Source organism: Spermophilus citellus (genome assembly GCF_964194105.1).
Source record: "Spermophilus citellus genome assembly, chromosome: 3".
NCBI classification, from domain to species: Eukaryota; Metazoa; Chordata; class Mammalia; order Rodentia; family Sciuridae; genus Spermophilus; species Spermophilus citellus.
In genome coordinates this window covers 181,775,283-181,789,289 of record NC_138184.1, presented here as the reverse complement: position 1 = coordinate 181,789,289, position 14,007 = coordinate 181,775,283, and the positions used below count along the sequence as shown (strand labels likewise).

The window sequence follows — 14,007 nt, the reverse complement described above, 5'->3', positions numbered from 1 at the left end:
GAAAGCTCATGTAATTCGTGGCAGCCCAAAATCTTCTGCAAGGTTACTGAAAATTCTGAGTGGATTTGGGGGCTTATCTCCTTATGGCTGGCTTTGGCTCCATCCAAGAGTGCATCTTGCAAACCTATGATTAATGTCCCTGTTTCAAGCCACATTGAACCCATCATCACCCTTTTGTGATTCCTACCAATTCAATATTACATGAAAATGTGGGAAAAGAAAGTGGGATTCACATTAGAGCAACACAAAGAGCTACAAATTGAGCATGAGATACCTGTTAGTTATTAAAAATCCCCTGGCTAACTCACCACCAGAGAGATGTTTTCCAAGTTTTATCCCACATAATAGTCTGTGTTTCCTGGCCAGCTTATCACTTTCTTCCTCTTCCTCTTCTCTTCTCATGGTTGGGCCTCAGCACCACCCTTCTAGATTACCCTTGGGAGTTCCAGTTCTTTTCCCTCTGTCATGCCCAGCAAACTCTTGCCACCCTTTCCCTAAGGGCAGGTCTACCTCTACCTTTGCAAACTCAAACAGGTCAACGTAGTCAGCAGATTGAAAGGGCTTTTTATTTAACAAGAGCCACCCTACAGTTATAATTGTGAATAGAATTTTCTTCTCTCTGAAAAATGGTACACACTATCCTTAACTACCGTGAAACCCCTTGTTAAACAACTCACTATCTGTTACCTGGACTGTTGTATGGCTGTTGCTTCCTAACTGGTTTCTCTAACTTCATTCTGTTGATTCCTAATTTACCTTCAACATGTCAGAGTGATGTTTTTCCAAAGAGCAATTCTGATCTTGTCAGTCACCTGCTTGGAATTCATCAGCAGTAATCTGCACCTACTGAATAAAGTCCTAATCCCTTGGTTTGGAAAACATGATCCTCATTCTTTTTCTCATTTTCCATGACTCCTACTCATGAGGCCTGTGCCCAAGGCATACCAAACAACTTGTGGTTCATGGATCTTGCCCTCATCCTACCTCATCCTATCATCCTACCTGTCTGGAATTCTCTTCCTACTCTTTGTATCTGGGTAGCATCTACTCATATTTCAAAGGAGACCTGATAGATGAGTAACTTATTGCTCGAAGGCATTCTTCAAAAGAACCCATGTTCTCTCTACACTCTCCCTGAGTGATCTCATCCAAACCCCACATAATCCCCAAATCCTAACCTTAGCACAAATCCCACCCCCATGGGACCCACACCTTCAAATAGGCAAGCACTTGAGACGCATGAGTTTAACACTGAACTCCTCTTCCTGTTCCTGTCCCTGTGTATTCCACAGTCTTGCATTTAACTCATTGTATATTCTTCCCTATCCCCATCCTTTCTTTTTTTCCTGCTGGGCAAATTTCCTCTCCCCACCCCCACAAATTCAACATTGATAACCAGCTCTTACATAGCACTTGCCACATGAGCTTTTAAGGACATTACCCACATTTGATCTTGTTTGTGACCCAGGGTCAAATATGTTTGATAAGTGTTTGTTGAATTGAAGGATCCCTATAAAAGACAGATTGCTCACAATGTGTGATCTCTATGATAATAGCATTTTTGTATTTCTGGGATATTGTACAGAGTATGCTTTTCCAGATAGAAAATGCCTCTGGTTCATTCAACACCTTCAAGCCAGCATAAGTTTCAGGTCTTGCTCCTCAAACACAGTTCTGGCCCTACCACTTCCATGTATTTGGTTATATATAGTCTCTTTTCAGTTCAGAATGACTCTTTTTTCCCTGCTTCATCTCCTTGGGTCAATAAGCTACTCATTTTTCAGGGTTTATTTCTATGGAATTTATCTGTTCCATTCTTCTCTGAGTCTTCCTTATCCCATACTCAATCTTCTCATTTGGTGCATACTACATTTAGATTTGCATTATACTACTTCTCCATATATCCTAATCTCCTCACTCTCGCCCTGGACTGGTATCCAAGAGATCAGCTGCTATATCTTATTTTTGTACATCACTCCATTCACAGAAAGGACTCAGTACATATATTTGAATAGATAATTAACTGCTCAATTAACTGCTCAACAACAATGAAGAGACATCATGATAGTATCATCTTACTCTTCTACCCAGGGTGGCCAACAGTGGTAGCCCTTTCCTTCATGCTCTGACTAGATGTTACATGAATTGCAATGCTCAGCTTTGAAGAATGCCTTAACCACTAACCATTATGGAACTTGGTGAGAGAGGAGATACTATCTTTGAAAATCATATAATAGAAGACATGTTGACATATTAAAGTATTTCCAAGCCAAAGAGGGGAGAATAGGTGACAAGTATTTTACCCTCACATAATTTTAGTGCATAATATTATTGAACTCTGTGGTAACATAGTAAGCTCTCCAACAAAGTGTGGTACATAGAATTCCTGTATTCAGTGACTTCTGACTTCTGAAGGATCCTGAGATCTGTAGATCCGTCCATGGATTAATGTAAGCTAGACCAGAAACACCCAGGAATCAGAACAAACAGTCCATCTGGAGGGCCACTTGTGGGGAGATGTTCAGTCAGCCAAGAAAAATTCTTGTTTGTGTAGGACAGTAGATATAATCTGACGGTGGTCAGAGTGGTGCTGCTGGAGATGGGTGGGTATGTCACCACAAGGTCTGATCAGAGCAAGAAGTGACCCAGAATTTAGCTATAAGGCTTCAGGGATTTAACTTAAGGAACTTGAAAGGGCAGGAGAAGAGCAAGGCAAGCTATACTACACATCTGAACTGGAGGACAGGCAAGAAGTTAAGAAACTAGTTTAGATGGGATGGGTGCAGCCTAAGAACAAAATAAGAGGAGTCACTGGTCTTGTTTGGGTATGAATTTCCTGATCCCTCCCCCCACCCCCACAGTGGAAGTTGGCATTAGAGAAAGGTGTTATAGGGAGGGGGATATGGCACATTGTATATAAGCTGAAAATCGTGTTCAATTTTACTTTTACTTACTGATATTTATTTTGAATTTTAAAAAATGTTTTTTATGGGGCTGAGGTTGTGGCTCAGCGGTAGAGCTCTTGCCTAGCACGTGTGAGACACTGGGCTCAATCATCAGCACCACATAAAAATAAAAACAAATAAAAATAAAGAAATTGTGTTCAACTATAACTAAAAAAAAAAAAAATATTTAAAAAAATATGATTGAGAAAGGAGGTTTTAGAGGAAGGATTGGCCATAGAATCCAGGACAGGGCAGGACCCACACAGGGCAACCAAGGGGTCTCAGGGAATGGAATACTAAGGAGCAGCCTGTGGTGGGAGCCTGACCGCACTTCCGTGCCAGAGTTCTTAGAGCATGCACTCCCTCTTTGAGACTCAAAGACCCCACTCAAAGACTCCCTCAAAGACTCCCTCAGAGACTCCACTACCCTTTTCCACACATGGTCTGGGGGCAATGGCTTCTCAGGTTTCAGTGAGGAGAGTTTGGCAAGCCAGAGATTGACAACTACAAAACAAAAGTCGTGATCTCAAAACAAAACATCCCAGGGTAAAATGATGATGATGTTTTAAAACCCTAACTCTTGAGTTTATTAAACAAATTTACATTCCGCAACTGAGGGTTTTACTTTGGTGTGTTTTGTTTATACACTAACTATTTGACACAGATTTTCAGACGATTGATCATTAAACATTGTGTACTTAGCTGCACCGTCTCTACAACAAGTTAAACTATGGGTTAGCAATGTAACTTTTTTTTGAGTCATGTCTTTAAGTGTTTTAAAAATTAGTAATTAAATGTAATTAAAGAGTGTACCCATCGTCTTTCATCAAAACACTGTGGTCACTGGCACAAACTGCTAATTTTTTCTCTTTCTGAAATGAAATCTCAGATGATCCATTAATTGTGCGTTGCATAAACACAACCAATGAGTGAAGTCACTCTAAATTACAATTTGCACGTTGTCTTTTATGAAGTTATCAGGAAATAATTCTCCTTCAAGCTGAGGGTGGGCCAGGCTCCCCCACCCCATTAAGAAATAATATTCATGTGAACAAGTCAGCCAATGAACAGCATCTCAAAGGGATGCTTTATGTTGAAGCAAACCTGGAAAAATGAACTTTTACCTTTTTTAAAAGTTTACATTAAAAAAGAGTTTGAGGGAAAATACCTATTTACAAGTGTCTTTCTAGGCAGAAATTACTTTAAATTCACAAAGAAGACTCTGAAGTAATTCCAGATAAATTTCTGTGTAAATATTTATAAAGTGCTTGGGATTACTCAAACGTACCGATTACCTAATCCCATAGTTCAAATGGAAAAAAAAATTAATGGTGATAAGAAGGGACTGGGGAACAAAGATAAGCAAACCACGACACATTATTTAAAAAAAAAAAAATTCTATTCACATACTCCAAAAATCTGGGTTTGTCCCAATATCACAGCTTGCCCTAGTGGCCATTGGTTTAATTGCATGATTATGATTATAATGCATTTTCCTTTCTGTTGCATGTTTTTGCTTTGAAAACAAAGCATGACTTTGCATGTGCATAAGCAGAAAAAGTAAAGATATTGGAGTAAGATTTTTACTTTTCAACCCAGACCATTGCTGGTGTTTTATGTCACCACATAGGTAGGGTACCACAGTGGTTAAGGGTCTTTAGAACTTGAGACTCAGCTCTGCCACTTACTAGCTATTTAACTTTGTCCAAATTATTAGGCTTTTCCAAGTTACATTTACCTTGTTGTTCATATAAAACATTTCATGCTAAATTTCAGCAAAACTGATTAGTGTTATGATGGATGCTTTTTCTTGAAGGAAAACCATGTTAGAGATGAAAGGACTGGGAAAAGGATGAACACAGCCATGGGAGTTTTGGAAGCTCCTTGAATGGATTTCTGTCATCCAAAAGTAGTCCAACCTGAGTCCACAAGACAGCATCTCTGCAGAAAGGAGACGGGGTCAGGATATGCCCCTTTGAAGAAGTCAAAGAGCAGTTTATATACTGGGAATTGCCAACCAAGTGGGCCCTCTGGGGAGTGTGTATTAGAAAAACACTTTCTTGGAATGGTAAGTGTATTGCCACCATCAAACAGGACCAATATTTTGAAGGTGTTCTTGTTATTATTTACAAGAAGTCCATGGGACTTCCACTGTGCTTCCCATCCCCAAATATCCATATGCTTACAAGTTATAAAACCCATACAAGGCAAAGCAAAATCCTCCTTTATGTGTTTTATACACCCCATCCCTTTTAGACACCTGACAATTACTATCGGTTTCTGTGATAGGATGGCGATTGGGGGAAATGAAAACACAACATTGTACTGGATAATTTCCATAAGTAGTAAGCAGAATGTAGGTCATTACCACTGTTTTCAGAGAAAGAGAAAAGCTGCTAAGTGATTTAAGAGGCAATAATTTCAAGAGATGTTGTAACCAAAGACTGGGAAGAAAACTTCACTAATTCTCCAAAATCTGTTGTTTTCTTTCAGTTTCCTGTTCAGTTTTATGCAGTAGTTTCTATCTTTTGAGATGATGTGAAAAAAATGTCACTGGGAATTTAAGTCTCAAAACCAAACACTTGGGCAAAAAAGTTATCTACGTTTGGACATTTACGTAGCATTATGCTTGTTTCTCCAAGGACTTGGCCACAGAAGCTCTGGTAAATTGGTTAATATTGTCAGGCGAGGTGCCCCATTTATTCAGGCCAGTTGCTCCACAGGAAATGGGTAACAATATAAAATGTCACATGTACCTACATTTCTCTGAATAGCATGTTAAACATTGAGATTTGAGCATGTCCAAAATTCTATGCCTAATGATCCTTTTTCTCAATTTTAAGACAATGACCATCTAGAGACCCTGATTTAGCTTTGATGAAACAATTAAAGGAATAAATACATATCTGTCCTTCTCATCTACAAGTTTTGTACCTGCAGATTCAACCATATATTAAAAATATTTGGCAAAAAATTGCTTCTGTACAGATTATGTACAGATTTACTTTTTTCATTCTTCTGATCCTTTAGTACCTTTTCAGGTATCATGCATAATGTGGAGATGATTTGAAGTACAGGAAGGATTGTGAAGTTATATGTAAATACTATACCATTTTACATAAGGGATTTGAGCATTAGTGGATCTTGGTACCCATAAGGGTTCCTAGAATCCTCTGTGGATATGGAGGGGTGGTGGCTCAATTTCCTATATTACAGCAGGATTTAAACTCTTGCTGTATTTAGAGGTACATTTTATAGCAATTTGATATTAACAACTCTGCAGTAAAACAGCCAGTAGTCACCAAATCTTCTAACTAGACTGTTTCACCACTGAACTTATTGCCAGTCTTTAGGGTACTGATTATAAATATATTTCCCTTATCCTGTTTTAATAAAAAAATTTCTTTAGATCAAATGCCAAGTGTAGGCATGTAAATAACCTAAGAATCATGACTAGCTGGAAAGGCTATTTCTCAAACTAAACAGAGTCAGCTACAGGCCTTGTGTACTAGTTCCTCATATCTGGCAAGTTGTTTTTTTAAAATTTCCACAGGTTAGGGGGTTCTAAAGTACATCGTGTGTGTGTGTGTGTGTGTGTGTGTGTGTGTGTGTGTGTGTATATATATATATATATATATATATATATATATATATATATATATATACAAAAATGCTTTTGCCCATGCATACTAACACAGTTATCATTTTCTAAATAACACTAAGTCCTAATAACACTCCAGTGACCTGTTAGAGCAGACCTTGTAATTTTACATAGGCTTCAAATGTTGACTTAGCTATTGGTTCACACACTGGTTGTACAGTTTTGATGTTGAACATTCCCTCTGAGGGTCCATGTGTTAAAGGCTTGTTCCCTAGTGGGGTGCTATTGGGAATGTGCTTCTGATGGGGACTGTAGAACTCCAGACTCTTCCTCATTCTCTTTGCTTTCTGGCCTTGAGGGGTGCATCTGCTTTGCCACACACTCCCCATCATTGCTATCTGTACCCTCACCAGAGGTCATAAGCAATAGTCTGTCCAATCAAGAACTAGAAGCTCCCAAACTAAGACAAAATAAGTCTTCTCTCCTTACAGGTTAATTGGCTTAGGCATTTTGTTATAGTAATGTGAAGCTGAGTAATATACCAGTGTATCTCCAACATTTGGTGCCCTTCTTTACTTTGTCCTCAGTGCATGTCTTTGCTAATCAAAAATGGTTGTGAGCACACCTTCTATTCAAAATTGACTGTGTCAAGGTAATTTAATAAACTATAAAAACTTGCTGAGGAGCTGGCTGGAAAAAAAATAAAGCCTGGTTACTTAGCATTATGTGCTCACCTGAATTGGCCCTATTACCCTGATCCTAGAGAAATATTAGTACACGGAATGAGATTTTATTCTGGTGTCTACTTGCAACTTATAGTAACAATAATCACTGTAAATAGCGTGCTTTTGTGTAAGAAATTAGAAAAATATCACTTGCATTCAAGTGCATTTATCTACTGGTTTGGAAAACTTGACATTTGAGAATTTTGAAGACTTGGGATAACATTTCCTTTGTTCCCATTTCTCCTTTATTTGCCCGATCCTATTAATATTTAAGAAATGTGTATTTGAAAGCATTTTAGAAAACTTCCTTTTTTTTAGTTTTTAAAAATGTCCATCCCTATCTTCAATTCTGTTGAAGATCTTATCAACTTGAAGATAAATAGGCAACTTGAAAGACATCCCAAAGTTTATTATGTTAAGAAGTTCATATGTGGGGTCATTACTCTAATCCAAACTCATCATATATTATAAATGGAGACCAAAATATGAAGATACTGCTAAATCTAAGTGTGAACCAGCCATGTGGTAGAAAGAGCAAACACATTTCTTTCTTTCTGTACAAGTTATCTTACCTTTCCCAACAACCCACCAAACCTCATTTAACAGTACATAATGGTTAGTCAAGTAGGCTTTGCAAAGGATTTGCAGAATCAAAACAACTGAAGTGCACAATGTATATTACTCCTAAGCCAGCAGAATGATGTTTCTTTAAAAATGATTTAGGGAGTTGGGGGAAAAAAGAAACAAGAAAAAGACAGTGATTCTCATAAAAACCATTTTCCCCCCTGCTGTTTTGGACTCTGGGAAAACAAAGTGATAAAAGTGCTTATTTTTCATCCTTCAAAATAAAGATTCAAATACATTTAATTTTACTGAGCATTCTCTTGATCACCTATTTTGAAAAAAATACATGCTTATAAAGAAAAAGTGTCCTCCCTATTCTCTGCCTCTTTAGACTTTGACCCCAAAAGAAAAGGGTTCTTTTTTAGGTCAAAAGCTGGTTTAGGGGCAACAGAATTAGGACTTGGTCAGCTTTGTTCCCCTATATTCAATGGGAAATAATGCCTTTCTTACACCTAATTTGTTCTTTCCATACCACAAACATTTTATTTTCCTGCCTCTTTTTCAACAAGGTTGAAGTACTTGCAACCAAAATTAGAACCTCCCCTTTCTTACAAATAGTAAAACTAGGAAATTGGATTTAAAGTGTTGTTTGTCCTTGTGCTCTTGGAAGAACTCCCGGTCTTTAAATTGACAGTGCAGCTGTTGATTGAAAACTATTCAGAAAGATGTAATCTGAAACTTGTCAGACAAATCGATTGTAAAGTTCTTAAAATATTTACATCTAAGAAAAGACAATGCTTTTTTATATCCATAAGAAACCAATAAAAGTAATTTGGATGTATAATCAAAAGCTCAACCTCATTTCAAGCCAGTACTAAATGGCAGAAGTACCCTATGATGACCAAATGCTTGGGCAATGTAGGGTGACCGCCATCAATGAGCCAAGACACCATCACATGCTTGGTCGGAGGCTGACTTCTCAGAGCAAGCCAGCTTTTCTGGGCAGAGATGGGCACAGGATGCTAGTGACTTCTATCAACACCCAGATGATATGTGAGAAAGGGTGTAGTCTGCGGTCATATCTTTCAGAAATAAACTAAATCTGTGGCTTATTCTTAAGAAAAATATAAAACAAGGATGCAACAACATTATGGTGCAGGGAAAGGAGTAAACTAGTAGTCAAATGTGGCTTCTGAGAGTCCTTGAACTGATAAGCCTTGTCACAACCACTCTGAATATGGTACACTTTTCTGTGAAATTGGGAGTGTGGTCTTGATAATGCCTACATGCCTATTTCTTCCAAAATAGCTTGACGGTCTCCAAATGTCTTTCAATTGTGAAATAAATGTTTTAAAGGATGTCAGAGTGGATGGGACCTTCTTACTCCCATGTTGTACCTTAATGTCTATTTAGTTCTTTATGGCAGTTATTTAAATATGTTGATATTGATGCTTTTAAAAATCTTTAGAAGTAGGCCTTGATGAAAATAGCAATAACTAAACTAAATTCTAGGTCATGATATGCCAACCAATTCAAGGCCTAAAACAGTGTTTTGGTCATGTTTCATAATGCAATTAGATAATGCTGAAAATAAATTCTCTCCTAAATAGAAAATTAAGAAAAAAACAAATCTTACTGAAGAGTATAAGGAATTCAGGAGCCACTTCAAATATACTAGAAATTTCCTAAAAGACAAATAGCTGACTAAATTGAAAATTGCATATAGATTATTATTTTACTCAAATTGTGTAGCATTCATAACTTCATTTGTCTTGATGATGGTGCAGAGGACCAGTTTGGATTTACACTGAACTTGTGTAAAATTAAATACAGCATCAACAGTACAATCATCAATGTGCATTTCTTTTTAATACTATGACAGAAGCATCTGGAAAGACAAATATTTGCATAGGTTCCTCAAGGTAATGGAGGATAGTATATATTACATACAGAAGAGGGTCTTAATCATTAGCTGCAAAGCCTGTTCCCCATCATACTCATAACAAACAGTTTACCACATCTTCTTCTTTTCCTAATAATTTCCATAAAAACAAGAGTTAAAATAAAATCCACATATAAATGACCGAAAGATTATGAGAGAATGCTGTATTTAAAAGGCAAGGTGGGAGAGTGTCAATTAAAAAAAAAGTGCAAGGTAAAATTCATCAACTTTTCCACAAAGGATTTTCTGTTGCACTATAAATAGGCCTTATCAAAGTACTTGTCCTTGAGGAGCTCCATTCCTAAAGCAGTTATTTCAGAATCTGTTCATTAGATAAATATGATGTGACAGGACAGTTCTGAGGCACTTTTCTCTTTAAAAATTCTTTTAAGTTTGTTTAATACATTCTTAAGGGCTCACATTCGTACATCAGAAACAACTTTATTTTTTAATTATTATTATTTTTTTAGTTATACATGGACACAATATCTTTGTTTTAATGTGGTGCTGAGGATCGAACCCAGTGCCTCACATGTGCGAGGCAAGGGTTCTGCCATTGAGCCACAACCCCAACCCCAGAAAACTTTTTAATAGAAATACTATTCTTGAAATATTTGTTAACTTTGGCTGAAGCTCTTGAAAGGCATTCTGTAGCAACCTACACTCTGGATTCCATAACTCAGTTTAATCTTCAGACACCCACTTATGCCAGAGTCAGTGGAACAGAAAAATTCTATTTATCAAAAACTGAATTTCCTGTTTAAAAAGAACACCATCTTTGATACTGTTTACTGAAAACTATTTATGGCTCACTTGAACTGCTGTATTTGGCGTTTACTGAAACTACCAGTAAACTTCAATATCATTCTAATTTAGAAAACTTTTAACATTTTTGGTATGCGGAAGAGTTCCAAACAGTGTGACCTTGTGATGCGAATGCCCTGTGTTCCACAGCACTCACTGGCTTCCAGGGGAACTGCTGAGCAGCTGTCATGTTTCCCAACAGAACAGGGTGTAACAGTTTCTTGCTCACCATGCTTATTTAATAGCACACTCCAACTCTCAGGCATGAAGTCTGCTAAAAACTTCAACCACCATCATTTGTTGCTGAATATGCTTTGGTTTTCTCCACAGTTTAAGGATTTTGTTACCTATTTTAGTCTTTTAATCAACAAATAAAAACACACCATTTTATGCTATTTGGGCCAAATTAATTTTATTATGCTCCATGATGAATTGCCACCAGTGCAACATCCTATTCACTATACAATTCAAAAAAAAAAATCACATACTAAACAAAATTTCAGTTGATAAATGGAAATGAATGATTGAAAATTTTTATGAATCTCATACATACAATATGTGGCTAGCTGAAATTGTCTATCACATAGCATTTAGATATAAAAAGCCTCATGCTAGTTTGTTAAATGCGAAGGCTACCAGACAACCATTTCGCTGGAGTATATATGGGAGGCTTTCAGACAATGCACAGGTATAGTGCTGCCCACAGTGCAGAACGGTGGAGGACTGAAACATGCAAACTTTATCTTACTCAGTAAAGAAGATGTAGTTTTCATAACTGGAATGAACTCCACAGCTGTTGTGTTTCAACCAATAGAAACTTAGACTTTGTGCAATCACAACAAAAAGGTCTTTTTCTCCTTAAGAAAAAAGAACAAACTCAATTGCCTTTTATGTGTGTTTCCAACTCTGAGAATTGATATCCTCTGCTCAGAGAAGCTCCTGATAAATACTTATCATACCAAAGTTAGATAGAAAATCCTGAATTCCTTGGCCAAAAGTTAAGAAACACCTTAAATTGGCATTACCTTACATTTCTAGGCCACTTAAAACATTTTTTTATAATGTCATAAAAAAGACATGTTTAATGAAATTTATTTTTCCAGAACTGGAGGATTGAACTCAGCAGTGCTTTAACACTGAGCTACATCCCAGACCTTTCTATTTTGAGACAGGGTCTTGCTAAGTTGCTGGTCTCAAACTTGTAATCCTCCTGCCTCAACTTTCCAAGTCATTGGGATTATAGGTATGAACCACTGCACCAGACTTAATGTTATTTATTTAAAATAATTATAATGTCCTAGTTAATATTTGCACAAAATTTTGATTTTATTGGTTAGTAGCTGTCCAACCTTATCCACACCAGATTCACTGAGCTAAAGCCACAATAAAAATAATAGTAAGCAGAAAAGGTTTCTAGCAGCAAAGGGCGCTGTTTTTACAAGAAACAAAAATCTAGAATCTTTCCCATGTGCTTAAATTACTCTTGCAAGGAAGGTAACATTCTTTGAATAACTTAACTATTTTACTGCACCACTTACTGCTTTCATCAACTAAACCTCTTAAATTATTTTTATGATAACTAGATGCATGATCACTAGAGATTATGTGATAAACTGGTTAAAATTCAAGCCACATCTTGCAGGTCCAGCCTGTCAAGATCATGCCAATACTAGATTTTGGTCGAAACAATTCTAGATAGAATAATTTTTAGTTGGGTATCGTGACTATAGTAATGAAATACATTTGGAACTACATTCTGCATATGACTCAATGTGAGAAAAATATGTCTGTATTTAAATCAGATAATTTTCTACCTAAAATTCAAAGTAGGTAGATATGATAATTAGCACTATAAATATGAATGACCATCTTTAGGTGAATTAGTGTATTGTAAAGAGGGAAGGACACCCTAATTTTAACACACCATTTAGTATGCATAAACAAATGTGCAGGTTGTAAGGTTTTATTTTTTTAAAAAAACTATTAAATCAAAATCAGTTATGTGTTTCAAGAAAATTGACATTTGGACCATCAATCTTTTAAGAAAAATGTAACCCTTCACTTGACATTTGACAAAAACCTTGGGAAATTATCAAAAGAAAAATATACAGTATGTTAGGTTCAACATTACAGTACATACCTTTGCTAATTAATTTGATATTTATGGTTGGTATTTTTGAAGACCTCAATCTATACAAACTGAAAAACAGAATGACCATTATGGTTCATGAAGAATAAAACTACCCCAAAGCCTCTAAACTCCAACTTAAATAATTTTTCAGAATAATACCAAAAATATTTTTTTAAGAGTTTTGCCAAAAAGCCTGTCACATTTGTTACAGCATAAACATAACCGCAATCAAGTACAGGTATGGAAGGAAGGGTTCCCTGTGGTTCCAGCCTGCAAACACCACTACTGTGTCAGTAATAGCAATGCTGCTGTAAGAGGCATAACTGATTTCCCCTACTGGGATCTTTGTAGAGATGTCATACAGAGCATATTGCTAAAATTTGAAAAATGGCATCAGTGTAGTGATGTCTAGAGAACTGTGCAAGGTATCAACGTCAACATTCATATGTAGCATTGTATTCAAAATGAAGGGGCTAAAGAAACTAAGGTTTACATCACTTAAAAAAGAATGTAGTGCTATAATAGATTTTAATAAGAAAATTTAGGTACAGAAAAAGTAGGGTATGAAAATAGTGTTTTCCTTCTGGCATTATAACTAAATTACATTAAGGTTTTTGTCAGTCTCACATATAGTATTTAAACTCCCTTGTTGATGGAATGAAATATATTCACAAATCAAGTGAGCATCCTGGTGTAAACTTGTACACAGTAACAGGGAGTAGCTTTGTAGAGGATTATGACAAACCTTTACAGATTAAATGAGGTATTGCACAGATTAATTAAAAAAAAAAGCAAAAAAGGCAACAAAAATATACAGCAAATTGGTAGAACATTTACATGATAATTTTACAGAATCCATAGACAGAAAGTAGTGTTTAGTATTTCACCTTAAAAATATATATATATATATATATATATATAATATATAGATCAGTCTTCCCATTCATCATCATCCTCAAAATCTTCTTCATCATCTTCATCTTCATCTTCATCTAGAAGAAAATCATCAAGACAATGAAAATATAAATGTTACATAATTCTTGGGTGAGTTCTCCAAATACTTAACCCCTGAAAACATAATCCATTTAATTCTTGGAGAAATCTAGTTAATAAGATAGTTTAAAATTTAATGAAATACATCCAAAGAGTGTGATAGTTAAACCAAAGATTAGAACAGAAGTTCCAAGATTTGGGTTCTACCTTGGTATCTATGAAACAAATTTCAACCTGTGATTTTTCCCTCTCTCCCTGTAGTAGGGATAGAACTGAGGACCTCACTCATGTGAAGCAAGAGA

At 36.3% G+C, this 14,007-nt stretch overlaps 1 protein-coding gene across 2 annotated transcripts in view; it reads right to left on the bottom strand.

Annotated features, from left to right (window-relative positions):
* Positions 1 to 6,612: 6,612 nt before the first annotated feature.
* Positions 6,613 to 14,007, bottom strand: part of WASL (WASP like actin nucleation promoting factor) — an 85,848-nt gene continuing 78,453 nt past the window's right edge. For both annotated transcript variants that reach the window (XM_081287173.1, XM_081287174.1), the window contains one exon: positions 6,613 to 13,704. In XM_081287173.1, coding sequence (XP_081143299.1) covers positions 13,643 to 13,704 — 62 coding nt within the window. In that variant the 3' untranslated portion in view covers positions 6,613 to 13,642. The remainder of the gene's footprint in view (positions 13,705 to 14,007) is intronic.